We start from the raw sequence: 25,537 nt of genomic DNA, 5'->3' as shown, positions 1-25,537 counted from the left end.
CTGCAATTGCTAAGCAGAACTTGCCAACAGAATTTATATTATAGTCAAAAGACTATGCAATTCCACATTTACAGAATAGGCCCCGTTCCTTATTAAAAAAACATAACTGCTACCTATTTCTCCTGACCTTTCACTACGACCTTTCCATCTCTGCCATGATAGTTTATTATATGTTGTCAACTCTGCATATCGTCCCTACATCAATATCCTAAAGATTTCACACCCCTGGCTCTTGTCAGCCCTGCATCCAAATCATCCAGGAAGAGAGCTGCCTGTCCTATTTCTAAAAATACATTTTTAGGGTGATAAATTTTACTAACAACCTTTAGAACTTGAAAATTTTCCTGAAGCCTAATCATTTACCATAGTTTCATTTTGTCCCCTCTTCTAACTCAGCAGAAATGAGACAATTCCTTGATCTCACTTAAAATATTTGTAATAAGGGTAACATTTCTAAACTTTCAGGTTTTGATTATTTCACCAATGATTTCACCACACAGGATGGTTCCTTGTCATTCTTTTTGTTCTTGAGATGATAAGACATGTTTAGTGCCTCCACTTTACAGACCCCTACAATTTAATTGCGTGTATTTTAAAAAATGTGTTCCTTCCCTTTAGAGCATAAACACTAACATTTACCCCTTGCTTATTTTGGTATAGTTACTGAAAAGTGTTTCTCATTTCAATTCTTCCAGGGACCTACAGGAAAGTTCTAGTTATTATCCCCACTTTAAACTGAAGAAGCCAAGGCTTAGAGAGATAATATCATGTCTCCAAGATCACACAGCTAGTAAGTGACAAGGCCAGGATGGCATCCTAGATCTGTCTGATGCCAGAGAAGGGGCTTTTGCCCACTGAATTCTGCAGCTTGGAGGCTAGGGATTTGGTATATTGTGCCTTTGTCTCTCCAGAGTTCAGCACGGGTTTTGGTAGGTAGGATCGTTTCACTAAAATGTATGTTGAGTGAATGAATGGCTAAACAAAATCTGAACAAGGCGTTCAGAGTCTGTGTAGAAACATCATCTGTATCCTTAGCAGCCAATTTCCATGTTTTGGTTTAGCTGTCACTGAGTCAGTGGGGCTACTTCAGAATTTGTTTGAACCAGACCATTGGACATTGAGGTAAAATGGAAAATTAGAGAGCAAATACTCACATTTACAGATTAAATAATACCAGGGAACAAGTAAAGCGAAGTTACTTGGGAGAACAAAGAAGAACACAATTCTAAAACTTGCCATCTCTGAACTAATTTGCTTTAGCTAATTTCCAAATCTTTTCCCTATGAATAGGGCCTTTTCATCCTCTATCATGGGGTCATTCATTCCCAGATATTCACCCACATTTATATTTTTTTATCTCACTCATTCCTATTGGAGCTGCTCCTCTACAGAAATAAAAGAATTGCAGATGCAAGTAGCTCTGTTAGGAAGCCCTTTTCCCATAAAGAGTTGTGAGGAAACTTTCCCAGTCTCTTTTGAATGGAATCCAGGCAGATTAAAAGTGTTAGTTATATTCCCGGCACCATGATTTCATTTTAAATAAAGCCAATATACATTTAACTGATAAGATGGGTTGATTATTTTCCACCTTTTGATATTAGTTATAAACTAGTACTTTAACTGGGTTAATGATATTATCTTTAGGGATCCTTGTTTTATTTTATTTTTAATTTTTTTAAGTTAACTTATTTATTTTGAGAGACAGAAAGCATATGCATGCTTGGGGAAGGGTCATAGAGAAGGAGGTGGAGAGAGAATCCTAAGCAGGCTCCTGTGCTGTGCTGTCAGGGCAGAGCCCAAAGTAGGGCTTGATCGTGACCTGAGCGGAAATCAAGAGTCGAACACTTAACTGACTGAGCTACCCAGGCCTTCCTAGGGATCCTTATTTTCAATGTCTCTGGCAACTTCCCCTTTCTTTCCACGGTGTACCTCTAAACTCACTGATATGATACCCAGATTGCTGTCTCAATTGTTCTGACTTTCAAAACGTCCTATCACTTATTTAATAATATAGGTTTTATCATGCAGCATAGCATCTGATTTATGATGCAAATTGTCAATTTTCCAATCACATAAAATGCCCATAAATGAGGTTTCCCAAAGAAGACATCCTTGAAAAACAATAGAATGGAGGCTTGTTCGAATTAAATGCTCCTCTTTAGGGTACATTAGAGCAAGCTGTGCTATCAGGAAGCTGGAGTCGTTCAGGTTTTATTTCTAACTTCTGAAGAAAACATCAGGAAGGGAAGAATAGTGTGGATGCTCATAAAACATCCTCTGGCACCACTGTCATAAACTAAATATTGCTTGCGATGTCTTGGATTCAGTCAGAGCGTGATTATTGGGCTGCGTGCTCCTTGGGCCCCATCACCCAAATGGCTTTTCCCCCTTTGTTCATAGGAGATGAGGAAAGACTTTAATAAATGAACCCACCCTGAGATCTTGCTTGATAGAATTCACCCTCCCTTCCAGTCTCCCCGGTTCTAATGACTAAAACGTCCTTTTCAAAAGAATGCAGCTGTTTCAAATCACAGCTGGCCAATTTCCAGTTGGAAAGTTCAATTTTTGTCTATGTACCCTGACAAAATCCCCCTGGACACAGAACTAAACCATCATTTAGGAATTTGTATTGTCTTGATAACGGCAATGGTTACACACAGATATCGATTGCCTTTTACCTTTGTCTATGTTCACTCTCAGCGAAACTAATACAAAGCTACCAAACCTGACCAATGGAAACATTTGGAGTTTGGTAGTTTTGATTGCTTATATCATATGCAGTCAACCTCTCAAGCAGCGTAGATTAAAACATAAAAGTTTCTGCAATCACAGAGCATTATAAATTCCCATTAGAGTCTCACAATCAAGAGATGTGGTTGCGAGGTGCCTGGGTGGCTCAGTCGGTTAAGCATCCGACTTCCACTCAGGTCATGATCTCACGGTTCTTGGGTTCGAGCCCTGCGTCGGGCTCTGTGCTGACAGCTCCTCTTTCTCTCTGCCCTGCCCCCACTCATGCTCTGTTTCTCTCTGTCTCAATAATAAATAAACATAAACAAAAGAGAGATGTGGTTGAAAGGAACATACAGGTTTAGTAGCACATATGGACCCTCTCATATATGAAGAAAAAATCCTGTCTCACTAAAATGTAAAATAGGTTTTCTGGGAAGAATGCTACCTCTTTCAGGGCACAGAAATAAAAGCACTAAGATTACTAGTTACCTGAAAAAGTGTTAATACTACTGTAGAACACTGTTGTACAAGCTGTGCATTCTGGAGGCCTCAGGGCAGCTTTGAAAGTAATACGGAGGTGCCTGGGTGGTTCAGTCGGTTAAGCGTCCCAGCTCAGCTCAGGTCATGGTCTCCTCATTCCCAAGTTTGAGCCCTGCACCAGGCTCTATGCTGACAGCTGGGAGCCTAGAGCCTATTTCAGATTCTGTGTCTCCCTTTCTCTCTGCCCCTTCCCTGCTTGCGCTCTTTCTCTCTCTCAGAAATAAACATTAAAAGAGTTGTAAGCTCTTTAAAAGAAAGAAAAGAAAGCAATATGAACATCCAATGAACATTCAAGATGAGCTTAGGACAGTTTGGACTAAAATAGATTATGCAATAAATAGCCAAGTGTGAGAATAGGACCATTAATGAGAAATCTTTAACGTCAAGCAGTTGCTTGAATGTCATCTGTTTTCTACAAACTGCAATCGAGCAGGTGTTTCTCCTGTTCCATGATTACCTTTTGATTTCTGGGGGACATATTTTTTAGAAGGGCCAAAATACTGTGCTTGAAAAATGAGCTATACACATGAATGACACAGGCATGACTAAATAAAATGTAGAAAGGGTCTTCCTAACCGAATTTCAAAAAATTCTCTCAGGGCAACCTATCTTTCCTGTGTTACCAAAATGGGGGAAAATCAGGTTAACAAATAGCATTCTCTCTACGGCTTCCCTTAAAGCTGTGGAGGACAGCTGCTGTGATTTAGGAGGCCTTTTCCCTCTTCAGTGCCAGGGACTAGGTTTTGCAATATTACCTTGAGGATTTAGCATCTCAGCTTGGCTGTTTCTGACTCTCCAAAATGAGGAAGATGAATTATTTAACATCCAGGAAGCACCAGCTGTGTTCTCTCCTGTAGCTGAGCTTCCCTCACCAATGGGATTTACAATTGAAATAGGTTTCTAATCTAAATAGGACTACAATTTGGACAAGTGAACAAGACTAGAGATTTTTTTCTAAGTGGAGAAGAGATAATAGTGAGCATTTCTTAGTGGTTTTCCCAGCACACCTAGAAATTCTCCAGGAATTATATAGCCTAGCATCTTGCCAAGAGGATGGAGTGCTCCCAAAATGGAAGCACAATTCCAAGGCCACTAAACAAGGGGATTTATAAAATCCAATAAGAGGCATTTAGGTTAGGGACAAAGAGAGTTTTCTTGATGGCCAGTGTTACAGAAGGAGAAGAGGATATGAGAGAACTCTTTCCCTCAACATTCATAGAACCAGGGCAGCAGTTCTAAAGATTGTTCTAGACATTATGTACCCCAGGGGACATCAGGCAATGCCTGGACATATTTGGTTTTGGTTGTCACAGCGGGGTGGGAAGAGGAAGATACTACTAAGTCTAGTGGATAGGGGCCAGAGATACTGTTAAACATTTTATAATGCATAGGGGAGCCTGGGTGGCTCAGTCTATTAAAGCGTCTCACTTCGGCTCAGGTCACGATCCCACAGTTCATGGGTTTGAGGCTGGCATCAGGCTCTGTGCTCACAGCTAGCTCTGAGCCTGGAGCCTGTTTCAGATTCTGTGTCTCCCTCTCTCTCTGACCCTCCTCTGCTCACGCTGTCTCTCTCTCTCTCTCTCTCAGAAGTAAATAAAACATTTAAAAAAAAAGACTTTTATAATGCACAGAACAGCCACTCCCAACTAAGATTTATCAGGCCCAAAATGTCAACAGTGCCGCGGCTTAAGAAAGTCTGCCTTAGAGAATTTACACATTTTTTGAGTTCTCTTAAATGACTCCAATCAGCCTCCCTGGGCCAGTTCTAGGGAATAAAATAATTCTCTCCATTTGTTTAACAAGAATAAAAATGCTGGTTTGCCACCCAACTGGGCGTGCTCTGAAGATGGGTTCTTTCATCCTAGGGACTTCCTGAACTTCTCCAGCTGATTCCAATCTTTTGTTTTGGGAATTAGCTTAAATCCCACTTCATCCCAAAAGCCTGAGGGAAAGACAAAGGTGATCCACTATTCCTTTGGACTCCTTTCTATAGCAAGTAGTATCTGCATACCTCACTGGGCATTTACTGCCTCATATATATACTGTACGTGAGTGACAAGGCACTTGTTGTGAACTTCTCCAACCAAATCAACTAAATTATAAATTCCTTACTGGCAAGGGATAATGTTTTTACTGCTTCAAAACACACAATCTATCACCAGCTTGCACATAGTGAGACTTTCATAATCCTTTATTCAGTTGTTAAGGGTCCAACTTTGGCTCAGGTCACGATCTCCCAGATTCATGACTTTGAACCCCACATAGGGCTCACTGCTGTCAGCACAGAGCCTGATTCAGATCCTCCATCCCTTCCCCCGCCCATTCCCCACCGATTCTCTCACTATCTCTCAAAATAAATAAATAAACATTATAAGATGATCAATATTCAATCTCTTCAAATATTCTGAGTCCCCTCAGAGTGGCGGTTATTAAATAAAAGTAGAAGACTTTGGTTGCCAGTTTTCCCTAGTCTAAATTGGGGCAGGAAGAGATCATTTTAAAGTTACATCAAATATGTTTCTACTTACAATGGTTCCAATTCTACAAAGCCAGGATATGGATTTGATTTCTGGTCTTCATATAAACTAGGTATCAGCATGACTTATTAGAAAAAGAAGAAATATTTAGGGTCATTCTATGTTGTTAATAGAAAAAGGAACAATGAAATACCATAATAAAGAGAAATAGTTTTCTAATAGAGAAGTGTCATGATATTAGTCAGGTTTATTAGGGCTTTAGAGGAGTATTCCAAGAAAAGTGGCAGAAATTCGATCAATTAAGTGAGGTGCACATAAATTGAACTTAATAAAACTGCCTAAATTGCTTTGGAAAAAGTGCTGTAGGGAATATACTTTTATTAGTTCTGGGTGAGGATGAATTTGATGATACAGTGAATCCTTTTCCACTTTTAATCTTGAGTTTCCCATTAAAACCATCAGGAATAACTTTAGAAATATTAGGTGCAACCAAACTAAAGATTGAAGGACCTGTGTGGTCAATGTGTGGTCAATGGTTTAGAGGTAAGAATGCAGGTACTTCAGTAAGAATACCAACTCCACTCCAGTCTGGCTGGACTTTGACAATTCCTCAGTCTATGTCAAGTGCACAACACCCTATTTGGCAGAACTGCTCCCTTGAATCTACATCAAATACATCATAGGCTATCCTTGCCTTCAAAGAATTCAGTTCTCCAGAGATGAAAAGACTTCTTGACCTGCAGTCTTACTATCTCCAAATAAAACAGATAACAACAATAAAAACCAAGACACTGAAATAACTACTGAGTTAAATAAAGCAAGTTGAAAGTGTTGCTCTTAGGACAATCAGATAAAAATACCTGGGTTTTCAATTCATGAAGACCAAACTCACTGGGTAATTATTTTTTTTTTGCTGAACTTCACTTTGCTAATACAAAGAATCTTTATGAGAAAGGAAAAAGGCCTATTTCTATTTTATGTTTCTCAACAAGGACACTTGGTGTCTTACAATTTCTATAGACACATTAACTCTCAGAAGCACACACTGAAGAACTTTCGATCAGTAAAAATGTGAGATATCTTTTGCAGATTATATTTGCCCATTTTGTTCTGAAAGGATTTAATGTGACCTTTTCTTGGATATAAAAGTGACTAATTTCTTTAATAGGGATAAAAATGCTGTTTTACTACCCAAGTGGGCACTAAGTCAGAGATGTTTGTTAAACCAGATATCACTCAAAATGAAAGTAGGAATTAACTCTTTATTCTTTGTAATCAGTAAAACTGCTCAGCGTTTTAGCTGTGTTTGCTTCACAACTTCAACATCTTACTGGTCGTTGCTTCATGATTTATAAAAGATGTCTTGTCCTTGTGTATATGCTTCATTTTTGCTGGTTAAATAATCTCACAATTATCTTAACAGTTACTATACCTCAGGGAGGAAGGACCTGAGGGTGGGATGAGTTTGGGGGTCATGGAAAGTTCCACTAGGCAACAATCTTCTGGCCAGGTCTTGTGGATGATTAATAACCCTCATGCTTTTTCATCTTGATATTTCTTGGTCCATACCCATAAAATTTTCCTGCTTTGTATTCATTTTTAAAGTCTATAACATTATTGGGATTTTATGCTGACTTCATAACCTTCAGAGTAACTGCTCATAGCAAAATATTTCCTTGCTTATGGAGAGCAGCTTTCCATTGACCTCAATTTTAATGAATATATTTTGAAAACATTTACTACCAATTAAAAGAAGCATCTTTGAAAGACTTGTCCCACCAGTAGAGAGTTTTTTTTTTTTTTAATAGAACCCCTGAGGAGGCTGAATCTGATATAGCACCAATACTGGATTATTCAAAACTCTGAATCATTTTGGACTCACCTTTCAGATTCAGGTTACCACACTGTACTGATTACCTCCCATTTAGTTGTCTTCCTCCTTCACTAGACTAGGTTTCTGGAAAAGAGAATCTGCAACTAATCTCTGCAACCCCCCAGCCTAGTGCAGTGTCTGAAACAACGTAAGCATGGAATACATCTTTATTGAGAAAGGCTATTCATTGAGAAAAGGCAGATATAGATAGTGGGAAGTCTGGAGTATGGAAGATACTTGCATATCTTTATAAAGAATGCAATACATGTGTTTAAGACCCAGGAGACACATCAATTTCCCAAACTTAAAAGTCTGCTGAAAACAAAAAAGCTGTGAGGTAAAGAATGAGGTCTACATATAAGAGATTATGCAGCCAGAGAGGAAAAGACCAAGAGAATATAATGACCATTTCCAAGGTCACAAGTAGAAGATGGTTCCAAAAAATACATTATAATGACCAAGGTTCTCCTTCTTCACTGAAGGAAGAACAAAAAGAAATACCAGTTTTAAAGAGATGCGAGAAATAATTTTCTTCAAGAGCGACAGTAAATAGTGAATAGGTTACTGAAAGAATTTATATACAACAATGTTTTCTGATGTGTGTAGATTAGATAACCTTCCAAAATTTCTCTTAATGAGGCCTTATGAAAATTTATGCACAAAATAAAGATACTCATGTTAGACTCCTTAAAGGTACACACGGCACAACTACTGAATATCTTTCAGAAGAGTAAAAAAAAGAGGAACCAATTTCCTATCTTATAGGCCCCCACAAAACATAAGGTGAGTATGGATTCACCTTTGTAAAAGGCTTTTGCTTTGTGCCAAATATAAAGTATTTAATATAAAGACCATAGTGGGATACCAAATGTTTAAATTCCTTTTTGTGATACATAATTTCAAGCTTTCACTGGCCAGTGACACACATCCTTTCATGTGGATTAGGATAACATCTTTTTACCTCATTCTATCAAGTGACTTATAATTGTCATTTAAACATAATAAGTGAGGGAGTATATGATTTGTGAATCCACTAGGATGCTAATGGAAAAGCTCTCTACTGACCCAAGAAGGGCACTTAAATTGTTATGGCTTCTATGTAGTTGGAACTACTTTAAATATTCATTGCACTTTAATGAACATACTTTTCCTTTAATTAGACATGGTGTTAATACTGTTTTAATCTGAATTGATTTGCCACACTGATCTGGGGAAGCCAGGATCAGTTTATGAATGAGTTAGAAGTCTCAAGCTTGCTACAGCTAGTAGTTAACCTTCCCAGAACTCTTATGTCTAAAGAGGAAATATGATATTATTTTCACAGGTGCAAAGATACAAGACATGGGAGTTGGCTGAAGAGTAAGTAAATTTTGGCAAGCTAAGACTGGGAATATTTTGAAATTCTCTAATATTATGCTTTTAATATTCAAAATGTGACAATTAAAAGGATCATGAAGTCACTTGATCTTTCATTCATTCAACACATATCCTTTGTCTCTTTGCACTTATCAAGAGGACGGACTAACAGTGGATAGCGTTAATGGATTGGTTGCATGGTAGCAAACTATGACCACTTCAGGATATGAAGGTAGTTGGGTTATCTTGGTGAAAATCAAGGAGTTAATAACAACTTAATAAAAAGTGAAAGTCTATTTCAAGTCATAGTATTGTACTTCTTTGAGCTATGAAGAATTATTACCTTTGGTTCTATTACCATAATAATACTTATCACGTGCCTACAGGTTTTCTTTATTAATCTCCTTACAGAAATGTATTAAGTAAGCATGGCTTTTGAAGTGTCAAGGGATATATTTTCCCAATGGTTAACAATCCAAGACATCCTTTGAATATAACAAATTGATTAAGACTTCATAATTCTGGCCAGTCAGTATCAGACTAAGGAATTATAGGAAAGGATGAAGTTGTTTATTTAGCTAAAAAGCCCCATGGAGGCAATTTACCTGGTGGGGAAACAGTACTGTGATTGTTGGTGATAAGGCAAGTGTTCTCTTCTTTGGACCTCAGATAGAGCCTAAGGCTGAGGTTCAGGGGAAATACCATTGTCCCCTTATCCTCTCATCCAATGCAAAGTTGCTGGTTAGGATGGTGGGATCTTTCTGGTCTAAGGTCCCTCAGTGTTTCTCAATTTGGTTATCCACTGCATTCATTCATAAAAAGACTTTGAAAATACCAATGCTTGAGCCCTTTTTCCAGAGATTCTAATTCGGTGGTCTGGGGAAAAGCCTAGGGCATCATAAAATTGGAAAGTTCCTGAATTGTTTCTTTGGAGAATCACTGAGCTATAACAAGTGAAAAGCAGTAACAATTACTTCATAATAGGATAAGCCACAAGGTACGCTTATATGCTTAATCTTGGATGTGGTTCTTAACAAAGTAATTTACAGCATTTTGGAGTTGGTCTATAAATAAATCAGGTCCTTCTAATTTTTATCCAGGGTTTTTCTTGGGACACTTGCTCCCCTGGAACTTGCTGACCTATATTTGTATCTTGCTTTCATAAGTGCATATAAGTACAGAAGAGACATCTTAAGTCACGTAAGAAAATGCTCTTTTCCTATAGCTTTGTTGACAAGCCAGAATATTTTGCTTTCTTCCTTAAGCCTATTAAAGATAATAAAAATCAGTTCCAAAAACACTGCCCCAGAAGCACTCTAAATATAACAATAAATGAACAATTAAGTAAATTATGTCACAGCCACTTGCCAGACTTTTGAACAACCAATATAATTATAATTAGGAAAAGGCTTATGAAAAAATGAAAATAAATAGGATCAAAAAATACGTATACCATAAATGACAACTGTGTATTTTATAGTTAAAGACTAGAAATAAACTGTTGATAGAATTGGTGAGTGGAATTCTGAGAGGTTTTTCACGTGGCTTCCTAACATTTCCTTGGTGTGGTTATAATGTTGACTTATATAAAAAATAGCTACAATTTATTAAGAAACTACCAAGTGCCAGAAATTTTGAAACTCTACAGAATGTATATTAATAATACAATATTTTAACAGAAAAATTGAAGGACAAAGACATTAAGTAACATGTCTGAGTCACAGAGCTAGTAAATGACAAGATTGGATTCAAAGTTTTGTCAGTGTCCTTTTTATTACCCTCTTCATCATTTTTAAAAATTTTAAAAGAAGGACTCAATAAATAAGAGCCCCACTTCCCATCTCATTCCATTAAGAAATAGGACTCACATCAATAAAAACATTTGTTACTTTAGGTTAAATGGACTGGATTGCCCATGCTTATATGTTTAACATCATCAATAAGTTTTCTGGATACTAGGCTGAGGGAAAGATGAAAAGTGAGGATCTCATCAATTTAGTTATCAATTAATGAAACATTCCTCTATCAGGAAAAAGTCAAGAAGGATAACATCAGTTAAATAAATAACTTTTTGAGGGGCGCCTGGGCGGCTCAGTCAGTTGAGTGTCTGACTTCGGCTCAGGTCATGAGTTCATGGTTCGTGGGTTCAAGCCCTGTGTCGGGCTCAGTGCCCATAGCTCAGAATGTGGAGTCTGCTTCAGATTCTGTGTTTCCCTCTCTCCCTTTCAAAAAATAAATAAACATTAAAAAATTTTTTTATTTAAAAAATAAACAACTTTTTGAAATAAGTTAACTAGAAATATAAATTTGGATATTGTTGAGTAAGATAAGATGTGATTAGTTAATTTAAAAAAAAGTCTAAAGTTTCTCAGCCTAGAAAGGATCCAGTTCCTTAAAAATAATCTACAAGGTAAAAAATGGCTGGAAAGAATGAGATGATAATAAAAGTCAAGTTGCTAATACCAGTTTTATGTGCCATTTCCTTAGAGATATGCTCTATCTATGAAAAGGGGTCATTAAACTAGTTCAGACCCTGGGCTTCTCAGCCCCCTGCGAGCCCTAGCAGGGTGTGTGTCTGTCTCCAGGGACACTTACTGGTGCCCCACCACCTCTGTCCTGATGCTCCATTACTCAGGTTCTGCCCCCTGCACCCAGGAATTTGCCCTAAAGAGATCATCACAAAAACTGCACTGTGCAGGAAGACCCGGTTCCTGGGAAGAGAGAAATGAAAAGCTAGAACATTCTACATTCTCACATTTCTTTTCATCTAGAAATGTGAATCAGATATAATCCCTACCCTTGAAAGTCTTATAATCTTGAAGGAGAAGAAGACAGATTCTCAACAGAACCTACACTCCTTTGTCCTGTTACATTCATGTTTAATAACATGCTTCATCTCTGTTTCTAATGCAACATTTCATACATGGAAGGGGAACCTATCCTGTCTAGGGGTGCAGATTTTGGTTTGCTAATAATACCATGCAGTGGATTTTCACTAATCTACACCCATCATCTATTTTCTTTCATTAATTTTGTTCTTTTGTATCAACATTTTTAATCTTCTTATAGATAAACTATAAAACAAAAGACATTTCTGCTGAATGGAATCTTTAGCCTGCAGACTCTTTGGATAAGTTTTTTTTTATTCATTCAATTTTCATTTCACTAGCAAATAAACACTTGGGACTATTAAAGCAATAAGTGTAACTTGGGTTTCCTGCAGGCAGAATATACAAAGCAGGTTGTAGTACAAAGAGCTTAAATGTCACTTGCTTGTATCATCACTTTAAGACAGGACCTCTGGTCCCTGAAAACTTTAACCATTGCCTTTCTGGGAGTCTTTCTGTTATCTTTCTTATTTCCCAAAAACACTTTTCAAGGTCTTCCTCTCCAGCCCCCTGGTTGATTGCATTACTGTGAGCTAGCCTTGGTGCTGATCCCTATGACACTCTGTGGTCTTCACATGTGCCTTTGTGAATTTTCATACTGCTAGGTTGCCAGGTCAAATACAGGGCACCCAGTTAAACCTGAATTTCAGAGAAGTAAAGAATGCAACATATATAAGACATACTTCTAAGAAAAAATTACCCTTTGTTTATCCAAAATTCAAACTTAACTTGGTGCCCGTATTTTTCTTGCTAAATCTGGCAACCCTAGCAGGTGCCGAAGCTTTACCGCGCCTCCCGCAGTCTCTCCTGAACTAAAGTCACATGCACGCTGTATACAGGTGGGGAAGATGTCTCTCTCTCCCTCTTCTGATGGCCGTTTGTCTCTTCATTGATTTTAAGTTTATTTATGGGGCTGATTTATTTTGAAAGAAGAGAAAGCATGAGTGGGGGAGGGGCAGAGAGAGAGAGAAGGAAAGAGAGAATCCCAAGCAGGCTCTGCTTTGTCAGTGCAGAGCTGCATGTGGGCTTTGAACCCACGAGTGGTGAGATCATGACCTGATATGAAGTTGGACACTTAACCAACCGAGCCACCCAGGCGCCCCAGGCTTTTGTCTCTTTAGCCCAACAATCATAGGACCACTCACAGAAACAGCTTTCAGTGTCTTTCTGTGGCCACCTATCGTTGGGGTTTAGACACAGCCTTAGAATGTCAGACTCACTGTGGTGGGCTTTTTCTCCTGTTCTCTTAGATGTTCCCCCAACTGCTTGTCCCACAGACCTCCTTACTGGCTAGCTCCTCCCAGACAAGTCAATGCATGTAATGAAGGCTGCCATCTCTCTTGGTTCATGAGGCACATATAGTTTTATTTCATCAAAGACTTAAAACAAATCTTTAATAAAAGTTAAGACTGTGGAGCGCCTGGGTGGCTTAGTCGGTTAAACGTCTGACTTCTGCCCAGGTCATGATTTCTCCATTTGTGAGTTCGAGCCTTGCATTGGGTTCTGTGCTGACAGCTGGGAGCCTGGAGCCTGCTTCAGATTCTGTGTCTCCTTCTCCTTTGGCCCCTCCCCTGCTCACATTCTGTCTCTCCGTCTCTCTCAAATACACATTAAAAAAATTTTTTTTAAGTTAGACTATGATTAAGGGAACTACTTTCAAAGTGCCTCTTAAGTATATAGAAGTGTTTCCTACCTTTGGAAGCACTTAGGGAAGATCCATGGAAAAAGTGGCTTTGGGGCTTCAGCTTTTAAGTAATATATGTGAGTTTGACAGTATGAAAGAAATTCTAAACAAAAGTAACAGTAAGAATGGAGGTAAGAAAACAGGAAAGTTGAGGGTTGGCCTTCTTTGGTTTGATGACAGCATATGATGTGCGGCAACCTGAAGCTACAAGGAAAGTTGGTGGTCTGGCCAAAGAAAGTTCCGCATGGCCATGGTCAGGGGTTTGTAATTTCTTCTCCAGGCACTGGGAAGTGCTCACAAGACTTGGTTAGAAGAATATATAATCCAGAGATACATATAGTTCTGTTACACAGGCAACATTCCAAGTGTGAGAAATTATAGGAGAGCAATTTCATTATCACATAAATAAAGTAGGTAAGGAGTAATGAAGTCCCAAAGGATGGGCAGGAGAAAGAAAAGGAAGAAAAGAAATTTGAAAAAGAGACCTTGGTCTGAAATCTTTGTAATGATTTTAATCAGGAGATCTTTTTGGTTTCTTGTGTGTGCTTTTTTTTTTAAATACCCAATGCTGAAGTTGGAAGCTTAACCGACTGAGCCACCCAAGAGCCCCAGTATTGTTAATCTCCCCTCGCGATTCCTACACTCAGCCAAGACTGAGTATGACTATTGTAGAGCCAGGGTTCTCTCACTTCCGTAGGAATCAGAGTCACCTACCTGGCTTGTTGAGAGCCACTGTCAGCAGATCTGGGATGAGGTCTGAGAATTCGCATTTTGAACAAGTTCCTAGGTGGTGTGGGTGCTGTTGGTCCAAGGACCATGCCAGCAGAACTCCTGGTGTGGAATGATCAGGGCCTGACAGTCAATTAGCTATTACTGTGTGTGTGTCTAGGCTGCTTGGGGGTAGGAGAAGAAAGAGTTAATTACAGGTGCCTGAGATTCTGAGTCTGAGTAAATGACAGAATAGAGGTGCTCTTCAAAGAGTCATAGACAGTGGAAGAAAATAGATGTTTGCCTTGAATGAGAATATGGAGAGAAAAGACAGGGGAAAGAGTGTTTTATAGGGGCCATTATAAATATGGGAATAGTAAGAAGGGGAAGCTTGTAAGAAATAGAGAACCGGGGTGCCTGGGTGGCCTAATTGGTTGAGTGGCCAACTTCAGCTCAGATCATGATCACACGGTCTGTGAGTTTGAGCTGGAGCCCGCTTCTAATTCTGTGTCTCCACCCCACCACCGCCCTTCCCCTGCTTGCACTCGCTCTCTCTCTCCCCAGAATAATAAACATTTTTTAAAAATTAAGAAAAAAAAGCAGAGAACATCAGAGACACAGAAGGAGAACCAGCATGTCACAAACACTTAGCAGGGAGAAAGCGGTCAAGGCTAGCTCTACTAAGAACATCACAAAACTGTAACTTCTGAGATACTTCCAAACCCAGTGAACACAGAAACTAAAGTCCCATCTTTTCCTTATCTGCTCTTTACTATCCTTAGCAAAGAGAGGTCAGAATGATAATCCTGGAGGCGGCTTAAGGTCTTTAGTGCAAAAAACAGAGGGATCTGTTTCCCTCATACTGCACTTACTAAGGAAGTAAGGACGACCACCATATGACAGAAAGCTTTTTGGCTCTGAGAGTTGAAACAAAAAGGGTTTGTCACCTCGTCTGGCCAAGGGCAGAGTACCAGCACTCACGGAGTTAAGCCACTAGCAGCTGTTAAGAATTTACAATGAACCTGGTGCTGTTCTAATGCTGTATAAGGCTCCTACTCACAGTCGGGTTCATGGATCAGTGGCATCAACATCACTTGCCAGAAATGCAGACTCTCACCCACACCAGACCTCCTGAAACTGAATCTGTATTTTTGAAAATCACCCCAGGGTAACATTTAGAGCCTGAGGTAACAATTAGAGCTTGAGAAGCACTGCTTTTAGGGATCAGGACGGGGACTAGAAGGAGGGGGCAGGGTTTCGAAAAAGTTGAAATATTTATGCAAAGTCATACACCTAATGTGGCAAAGATCTAAACCCAGATCATCTAGATCCACAGACCTGGATCTGACTTGTGTCACATCGACCCTCAAGAAACTCTTACAATGCCCCTTAGCAGCCTCTCATCATTGCTGGAACTTCTATCCACAGTGGCCTTTGTCCAGATCTTCTAAGGTGCCTGCCCTCCAACCCATGCATGTTTAACTTCCTGGTCCCTTAGAGCTCAGCTCACAGTCACCTCCTCAGAAGGCAGTGTAGCCAACACCCCAAGAGTTGGTATTCCACTCTCACGGCATTATTTTTCCTCCATGATAACCTGTAGTTATGAATTCATGTGATTTTTGCCTTTTTTTTTTTTTAACTAGGCTTAAGCAGCACCTAGAGGGCAAATGCACATCTGTTTTGTGCCTCATGGAATGACCAGCGCCCAAGACGGAGCCTGGCACAGAGCAGACACCGTCGTTACCTAGATGAGTGTGCACAGAAAGGACTTTTGAATCAAATGTGTACCTTGCCCACATTAGCATGAACTGTAGGGGCAATCAGAACCAAATACTCTCAGGGGCACCTGGGTGGCTCAGCTGGTTAAGCGTCCAATTCTTGGTTTTGGCTTGGGTCATGATCTCACAGTTTGTGAGTTTGAGCCCCACATCGAGCCCCTGACAGCGCAGAGCCTGCTTGAGATTCTCTCTCTCTCCCTCTCTCTCTCCGCCTTCCCTGCTCACTTTCTCTGTCTCTCTCAAAATAAATAAATAAACTTAAAAAAAAAGAACAGAATGCTCTCTCCTTCCATGTAATTAAGAAACCTGGTGAGGTGAAAGAACAGACCTGAACATTCAAAGGGAAGTGTAAACTTTTGAGGCTGAACCTGAACCCTCCAGGCAAGCCTCCATCTGCCACGAACATTCAGGACCTCCTGAGGCTCTGAGAACTCTTTGAATGTATTTCCACTTTCCAGAATCCCGAGCCAGTACTCTGCCTTCAGCCTTTGAGACAGCAGAGGGAAGTCAGAGTGGCCCAGGTGAGGTCTCCCCATGTTGGCAGGGTAGCTCTGGAGGGAAAACATCGGCTGTTCTAACCCAAATCCTCTAACTAAACAGAGTCCATTCCTTCTGAGTGCTGTTCATCAGGTACCTTTCAGAGGTCCCAGATTTCTCCAAATGATGGAGAATAAGCCTTGATTTCAGTGAATGGCTCTTCTGTAATAATCCTGAGAAAAGCGTGGATTGCCACGCCACTTTAAATATATCCCCCACGGTAATTTCATGTTTCATTTTTCCAAATACTCTTGCTCCTATGGATAGTTCCTATACCTTGTGTTCTCATATTCTATTAACATCATTACACTAACGAGGCCTTAATGTTACCACTCTCGTGAAATAACTACAAAGGGGCTTGAGAAAAATGCTGCTGCTGATTTTTCTTAAAGAGGTGGTTAGATTTAATTTCACATTTTTGGAAAATACTGAACAACAGGAATCAGCTTTAAGCTTAACCATGTAACAGTCCCAACTAGAGATTGTAGGGATGAGGCATTCTCCATGTGGAAGAGCGATTGCTAATTCTCCAGGAATTTCCTCACCTCTCTACCACATGCCTGAATGATACAGCTGTAGGCTCAACTACTCAATTTTCTTACGGTGTTCTTGGTCTGAATTGACACGTTACTTCAAGCTCAGCCATGAATGAGGAATCCTCAGGTCCACCTTGTGTCTCGGACCCAAGCTTCTCAAACCCTAAAATGCATGAATCACTGGGGGCTTCATTAAAATGCAGAGTCCTGTCAGGTGAGATCTGGGGAATTCGCACTTCTACTACTCTCCTAGGTGATACTGATGCTGTCAGTCCATATGCAACATTTAAGGAAGTGAGGTCTTAGAAAACAAAATGAAATTGATTTTGTCGATTACAATGCAACTTGGCATCCTTTTAAGCCAGAAGCATTGCCTAAATATTTCTGTGTGCCAAGGCTGTGATAAATGTAACCCTATCCACCATCCAGAGAAATGAGTCACTCTGTGGGTTCCACCCTGGGGGGGGGGTCCCCGGTGATCTGTTGGACTCGGGGAAGAAACAGACCTGCTGTTCAGTCTAGAGCTGTCTTACACAAATCTAGAATCTTGGAATTTCCAGCCTTCTTTTTTAAAAATATTTATACTGAGCACATACAGAAGTGCTTGGAAGTATCTAGAATAGGTTTGAACATATGCTGATCACTCTAAAATTGAATTAAAAGCAATGTGGTCCAATAATGATGTAACAGCTATTGGGTTAAAATGGAAAACAGTCTCCAAACGCAGTATATTTTGAAAAGCAAAATATAATAGCTTGTTTCAGTTAAATAATGTGTACACTAGAAAAGACTGAGAAAGCAACTGTTAGAGCTAATTATTGCTTAAAGTGGCAGGAGAGGCAAAGGGGTGGTACTTTGTGGGGGGAGTGGCTTTCGTTCCTCCTGCACTTCCATCATGTTGTGTCTCTTTGACTTCACTTCTCCAGCCTTACCCTAAGCTCCGGATAGTCCTGCACCGCTGAGGGAAGCACCAGCAGATCAACTGAGAGTAGGAAAATGAGAAGAATTTTCTGTTCCTTTTTTTTTAAAGCCAACCCTTAATCCTTGAATATCAAAACTGAAGACTGTATAAATAAAATTATGAAAAGTATTTAGTTTAGTTAAAAATAGGTCTTTGTTGAAGCCAAGGAGAAGGAGATATAGCCCCCACACCAAGCAAGCCTTTTGCCCATTTGGATGTTCAGTGGTGGAGGAGGTCACCAAGAGGACATGACCGCTGGTTGACCCACAAGCTTGACCCCTTCCCCTGGCCTTGAAATCTACATTCTGTCCAGTATTCTCACAGCTGGAAATGTTTTCAAGGATGCAGCCTTGAGAAAACAATGTGCTGTTGGGACCATCTAGACAGTGTATATGACTGAACCCAGTTAGGCCTCTGTATAGACTTTTTAAGATTCTCATGGGCAGGTTTAGAGATCTGCTAATTTTGTAGCCACCCAAGATAAGCCTCATCTATAAATTCTCTTGCCCATTAAGCCTGTCACCTACCAATCTAGAGTGGCTTGCTTCTTTCTTTGGTCTCTCTTTGCCTTCTTTGTATGAGGACCAGTTTTTATATTATTTTATTTCATTAAGTTGGTTTATTTTTGACAGAGAGAGAAAGATTGACTGCAAGTGGGGAAGGGGCAGAGAGAAAGGGAGAGACAGAATCCCAATCAGGCTCTGCACTGACAGAGCCAAAGTGGGGTTCAAACTCACCAACCATAAGATCATGACCTGAGCTGAGATCAAGAGTCTGATGCTTAACCAACTAAGCCACCCCTGTGCCCAGAGTATGAGGTGCAGTTTTTAAACCAGCACTCAGAAAAATTTAATAAACCAACGGATCCTGACATGGTGGCTAGGAAATACACGTACAATAACTTCATTAGGAAACTGTGATCACCATCATTGAACAGCATAGCTCATATCTAACCAAACACATCTATTTTATTCCACAGGAAAAATATTCTAGAATATATTCCCAAATCCACTGTAATGATACCTATCTACAACCTAGTGGAATGTTACATCAGAATGTTAGAACCTGAAGTCCAGATTGGTGATGGGTTTTGTCCATTATCACACAACTGATCTTTAAAGAACTGGGCTTAGAACTTAGATCTCCTGAACATTTGCCAATTTACTCCACATTGTCTTGTCCCAACCTATCTCACCAATTATTTTTCCTGCTGCCAATTTAAGACAAAAACACCCAAGCTTGTCTGGGACAAAATACCCCATCTGAAAACAGTAGGCCACATTGTAGGTTTCCCACTTGTAGTTGATTGTGGAGCCTCACATCTGAGTTGACGTGAAATGATATCAAAGATGAAATCATGGGGCAGTGAGGGATTTGCTAAACAATTTGTAGCAGGTGCCACGGTCAGCATATGGTAGGAGATTGACCAGACTGTAAGTTTCACTCCCTTAAAGGTAAATAACAGAAGTGACACTTCTTTTCACCATCTTATGAACTGGTGGCTCTGAGTGAGCCAGGAGACTATCGTGAACAACCAGTAGTGGTCCTTTAATGTAGATTTGAGATGGCTTGGGAATTATGGCACAAGATTTTTCTTAGTATAAAGGCCTGTTGTTACAAAGAATGGCACAGAGCCATGTATGATAGAACCTAATACAGTATTGTGATTAAAAATTCAGTACAGACAGACCTGGATTCAAATACCAGCTCCAAATTGTACTATCTTAGGGACCTCATAGAAGCCATTTAACCTGGCCATTAGTTTCCTTACCTATAAAATGAGAATAAAAATACTCCCCTAATTCATAAACTTGTAAAAATAACATGCTATGTATAAAACACCAGTACCACTTGGTACACAGTAAATCTGAACTGTGTAAGGTAGCAAGATCTTCCCCCATCAAGAGACAGAGTCAGGAAAGTAAGCTTAAATCAAAATATCCTGTGATAAGATCCTGACGTGGATGTCTTACAAGATTTTGGAATAAATTAGGGAACGAGGTCTATAAGCAGCAAACTTTCTCAAAAATCTCTAAAAATAATGTTGGTCCTCACTTTCCACGTTGGCTTAAGTTGTTCTTCCATTGAGTCTGGAATGAAATAATCAATGGCAACATCTTCCAAACCTGGAAATGTCCGCAAAGAAACACTGTCCTTTATTAAGAAACAGGAAGGTCTTTCTGTGTGGTATATTGAAGCACAGACTCTTCCGTTAAACATCTATCCATAGGTGTGGGATTAATGAAATCTGGTGGGAAGGGCAGGCTGCAGGGGAATCGAATCTGCTTTGTTTCTTTCTCACCATTTCCTATGGACCTCATGTGTCTGCCTCTTCTATTTACTTGTGCATTTGACTGTAGCCAGAGTAAAAAACAGGGGACATGGAAGTCATTACTTTCTTAGAATTAGCCAGATGGAAAAGTGAGGTCATGATGGTCTGCCATGAGAAACACCGCTTGCAACCACGTGAGTCACTAGAACAGTCATGGAAATATTTCTTGGAGTCCAGAGTGGTCCTTGCGTAAGGATTTTGAGTGCCTGATTCATTTTATTCAAGAGACTGGTTTTGGCAATGTGTTATGTATGTAACTTAAAAATTCAGTCTGGCCACTCTGTATTAACTTATACAATATGCAGGTTTACTAGGTAGAAAAAAAAAAACAGGGTCTCTAAACTACTGGGGCCAAAAAGACTTTATTGAAATCTAGAGAATGTAGAGACTCTCTTCAAAAAGAAAAGCATGCCTCAGAGGCGTGAGAAGTGATGATAATTTTGTGCTATTACAGCACAAATGTACACATTAATCAACAGACTAATCAATGATGTGAATACTATCTATAAAGAACTGGATTAGGTTGGGGTGGGGTCACATAAATAGCATAGAAGGAATATAAGACAGGACTCCATGCCTCATCTGGAGTATAATAATAGATATAAGAATATAAAGATTTTAATGACAGGCACCCTTATAGAGGTCTTATTACACAGGTATGGGAATTGCAGATTTGGGCACCTTTTCTACAGTTTTTGGAAACGTGTATGTTTCATTTCTTCTATAGTATTCTAAGCCTCCTCCTGCTTTTTTCATACCAGCTTCATCTGAGCCTCTATTAGGAATTCCATACCAGCCAACTTTCTATGACCCTGATTTTCCGGATCACCTTGTCAAGATAATCGTGTTTATCAGAAGTTCTATTCCATTCTGTGCTCAGGACTACTTGGGCGTCTTAACACTATTTGGAAGATGTCCTTCCAATGGTCAGAACTGTTTCTGGCTGCTTCTTTCTGTCAATCAGTGTTTATACATCTTAAGACTATCTCCGAGAACTGACCTACTGCTTTTTTCGGGTCAAGAGATTGCCAATCCCTACTCACATCGTCCAGCCAGTGCTATTCATTTTGCATTTTTCCACAACTCCTGCTTCCCTGCCCATCCGTAGAATCTTCCACCCTGAATGTTTTCCATATCGAGTTGGGAAGAGCGGCAACCCAAGTATGACAGAGGAAAGTAAAATGAATTAAAGGGTCATAAAATGTTAAGTACAAAATTTCCCCTCAAATCCCATACACCAGAAATTCTCTAACTTTACCACGCATCAACATCTCAGAGACACTCTTTGACAACCACTGCTACACATGAATCAAAATCGTCTCCAAATAACATGTAATCAAAACAAAAGGCCATCTCATTTTGCTCTGTGACAAGGAGTTCTTAACTTAGAAGTCCTTGGAGACCCTTTGATAGGATTCTAGCCATCCATGGTGCTCCACAAATTATATGACATTAGCATGTGTGAGATTACATCTGGATGCTTGAGAAGGCCCACAACTCTCAGAAGACACTCAAAGGATTCATTTTCTCAAACATTAGCTTCTACAACTCCCACTGATGCCACGCAGTGAGAGTCAAGCCAGCACATGTGCTGAAACATTGACATTAGAATGTCGCAGAACAAGGCTTTACGGTTTATAGAGCCAATGTGTAATTTTCCTGTTCTTTTATGGTTCATAGAATAATTCTACTATGACAACACTGGCCTTTGACATCAATTACTCCATTCTTTTATGATTATACACTGACTCCTACCAAGATGTAGACCACCAGTCAATCAGCCAAAACGTTTAGACGGAGCACCAATGATAGGCCTAGCATGGTGTTGGCTCAGTGAGGAACCCAGAGATTACAGAATTCCTGCTCTCAGGCAACTCCGGGTGAGGATACTGACATATCCTACATATACTGACATATACTACTTTTAAGCCCTGTGAGGATAAGAACCTTGCTTTTCTGACCCCAAATTCTATCTCATGTGCCTAGAAGAGCCCCAAGCAAACCATAGGCACACAGCTGATAATTAAATGAGTGCATTAAAGACCTCAGGGGTTTATACTGTAAATGTCATAATGATATTGCCAGATAAACAAAATATTCACAGTGGCTGGTTGGACCAGGCTGTTACACCTGGAGAGTACTGCTGAACAAAGGAAATAAGGGACCCAATTAATAATGCACGTTAATCATCTGTAAACTTGCCTCAATAGGGAAAACAAATTGAAACTTAAATATGACACAGTTTCACATCTCTCTTTACACCAGATGTCCGGCATGGGTAAGAACTCAGTTACAAGATTAGGCTAGGAAGACCACCTCTCCACTGCATCCTTTTTTTCTGTAGCAAGTGATAATGTTGATGGCCAAGATTCAGGTAATAAGAAGATTACTGCCTGACCACATATATTCATCTTGTTTCCTTCAGTACGTGTGAGGCAGGCAAGTCCTTACCTAGATTTCAAGCTGATGAATCATCTGTCTAGTTTCAGTAACCCCCAAGGGACTGCTCAGCTTTGTAAAGCTGACACCCTGTCAGCCTCTGGATGCATTTAAACAAGGACAACATGTTAAAAGGAGGCAGGTTATGAGGTTTCCTGAGGAATCCCTAGTTTCTAAGTGCACTAAATCCTCCTTCAATGCACAATAAAGAGCCTTTGTATCTAAAAAAAAAAAAAAAACCCAGAAAGTTATTTTTAAATCGTATATAAATGCTGACTATATCAAATACATAAACAGAAGTATTAATGGTTTCCTATATTAGACCATCCGTTTATCCAAACTAAGGGCTCTCCTATTCCATTATGGCCATGGAAGTACACACATAGCCTTATAAATGTTAGAAGAAGGAAAATTCCTCCTTCTTGGGAAACACCTGTCGTGGAGTTTTCGGCTGGGTGGCTTCTGAGCATGCACAGGGTCGAGCATACAAATGGTGCAGTGACTCTTTTGGAAGTCACATTTGTCCCTGAAACTTCAGTCACCTGGAGACTGCATGCCTCATTGCCTGCAGCAGCTCAATCCTGACAGTATGGGCTGAGTTTAGAAATCTCATTGGAGCCACAAAATCTGAAATGAGAGTTCAAACGGCATAATATATTTAGTGCTGAAATAATCATTTTTTTTTGCAACTTCTGCTGACTGTGGAATTTGTTTCTTTTTTTCTTTGCGATTGGGTTGTAATCATCTTGGTTTGGTTTGGATATTGCCATGGGAAAGGAAGGGAACAGGATTCCGTATACTAGAACATCTGTTACCTGCATATCCTCATTTTTACACATAGACCAGCTCTGCCTCTTTTGCTAGGCTAACACACTTACACATAATTCCTGGAATCCCTACTACATTCACATCCACTGCTCTCATACACACACTCAAAAAGGCACTGAAACACAAAAATCTCTGCGTGTCAAAATCAAGCCAGGCTGAGGATGCAAATAGGTGGATATGGTACCAGGTGGATGTGTAATCAGTAATAAGAAATACATCGAGCCCCATAATGAAAAGAAATCCCCCAAATTGTTTAGGATTCCCCCTCCCCCTTCCGTTCACTGATTTATTAACCCTGAACAAAGATGTAATTGCAGGGTCTCAGAAACAACTTTTTTTCCGTTTTTTTTTTTTTTTTTTTTTTCATTTTTGGCATTCGTTTGGTTTGGCTTTGAATTTCTTAATATCTAGTCGTACCATTCATTGCCTGTTTTCTTCACTCAGTTGCCCGTCTTTCCCTCTCCCCCCGTCCCCAAAATGAAAGAAGCATTAGCTTCTGAGTCTTAAGGATGAGACCTCTGCATTTTCTTTGCTTGTTTAGGGCAAGAAATGAAGTGCTGCCTCTTTAATTGGCAGAAGCATGCAGGAGGAGCGTACCTTTAATTTAGTGTTGGGATACCTCACTTGCACCCTGGCTGTTGTCTTATTGGAGACGGCAGCCTGCCTGAGATCCTCTAGCACTGAAATAATATCATCCAGCACGCATTTCTTATCCTGATTTTTCAACACACACAGATGGGAAAAAGTATAATTATAGCCCTTGTGGTTCACCTTCATTTCCAGCACGGCTCGGTGGGTCTGCAGGATCCCCTCAGCCTGGAGCAAAATATTGTCCCCGGGTGGGGAGAGCAGGATCACCCTGCCATACCTCCCTGGGGTGTGTAAGTCCGAATAGAGCTGGCTTTTGGACTGGTCCAGGGGGAAAAGGCTGCTGGCCAGGCTGCGCTCGATCTTGGCCAGGCTGTGGCTGGGAGCGACCAGGCGCTCCAGGTCGCCCTCGGGCTGGAAGCGGTTGAGCGCGCTGAGGCCGAAGGTGACGGTCAGGACTGCGGGCACGGTGAGGAAAAAGACGGGGTGCCGGCTCACGCACAAGCCCAGCCTGTGGCAGAACGACTGGAGCCCTCTGCGAAGCACCTGCCGCAGCATCCTCCACCAGATCCGGCTCGCAGGCGCTCCCGGCCGTCTTAAAAAGCACATGTGACATGTGTAAGCGCCGGGCCACCCCCCCCCCCCCCCCCCCCCCCCCCCCCCCCCCCCCCCCCCCCCCCCCCCCCCCCCCCCCCCCCCCCCCCCCCCCCCCCCCCCCCCCCCCCCCCCCCCCCCCCCCCCCCCCCCCCCCCCCCCCGCCCCAGCCGCTCCGCCTGGTCTTTCCCCGGCCCCACCTCCATGCGCTCCTACTACTCTCTCAAACACTGCAGCAAGTTGCAGCAAGGCGGGCAAATACCGCCGGCGCGCTGGGGGCCCACCCCTGCCGGCCTCCCCGCGCCCCGCCGCCCCCCGCGCCCCTCTCACCGCATGAGCAGCGCTCCCTCGGTCTAGCCCTTCATCTCGCTGCTGCAGTCCCCCGGCCTGCCTCGCTCGAGGTGGCTGCGTGCGGAGCGTCCCACAGATGTGGATTTCCTCTCCGTCCTGACGGGGTTCGGTGCCTCACTGGAACCATGTGCCTCGGTGTTGTAAGAAGCAGACATGTGCCCCAAAAGGGGCGGGGGGGGGGCGGGGAGGAGAGAGACTAGAAGGGAGGGAGCGAGGTGTGGGGACGGGGGGCAGCTAAGCTTTTCTTTTTTTAAGATGCTGGCAGTTATTTTTAGAGTTTTGTTTTCCCTCTTCCCTCCTCGCTGGAGTGAATGGAAGAGGAAACTGGTGAAGGTGC

At 41.0% G+C, this 25,537-nt stretch overlaps 1 protein-coding gene across 1 annotated transcript in view; it reads right to left on the bottom strand.

Moving 5' to 3' along the window:
• Positions 1-24,864, bottom strand: part of LOC120221369 (patched domain-containing protein 4) — a 56,519-nt gene extending 31,655 nt beyond the window's left edge. The window contains exon 1 of the mRNA XM_039218733.1: positions 24,439-24,864. Within this exon, the coding sequence (XP_039074664.1) occupies positions 24,439-24,864 (426 nt within the window). The remainder of the gene's footprint in view (positions 1-24,438) is intronic.
• Between the last annotated feature and the right edge of the window lie 673 nt (positions 24,865-25,537).

The sequence above is a fragment of the Hyaena hyaena genome, unplaced genomic scaffold (genome assembly GCF_003009895.1).
Source record: "Hyaena hyaena isolate Hyena2069 unplaced genomic scaffold, ASM300989v1 scaffold_776, whole genome shotgun sequence".
Taxonomy (NCBI): Eukaryota; Metazoa; Chordata; class Mammalia; order Carnivora; family Hyaenidae; genus Hyaena; species Hyaena hyaena.
This window is presented reverse-complemented; position numbering and strand designations above follow the sequence as displayed.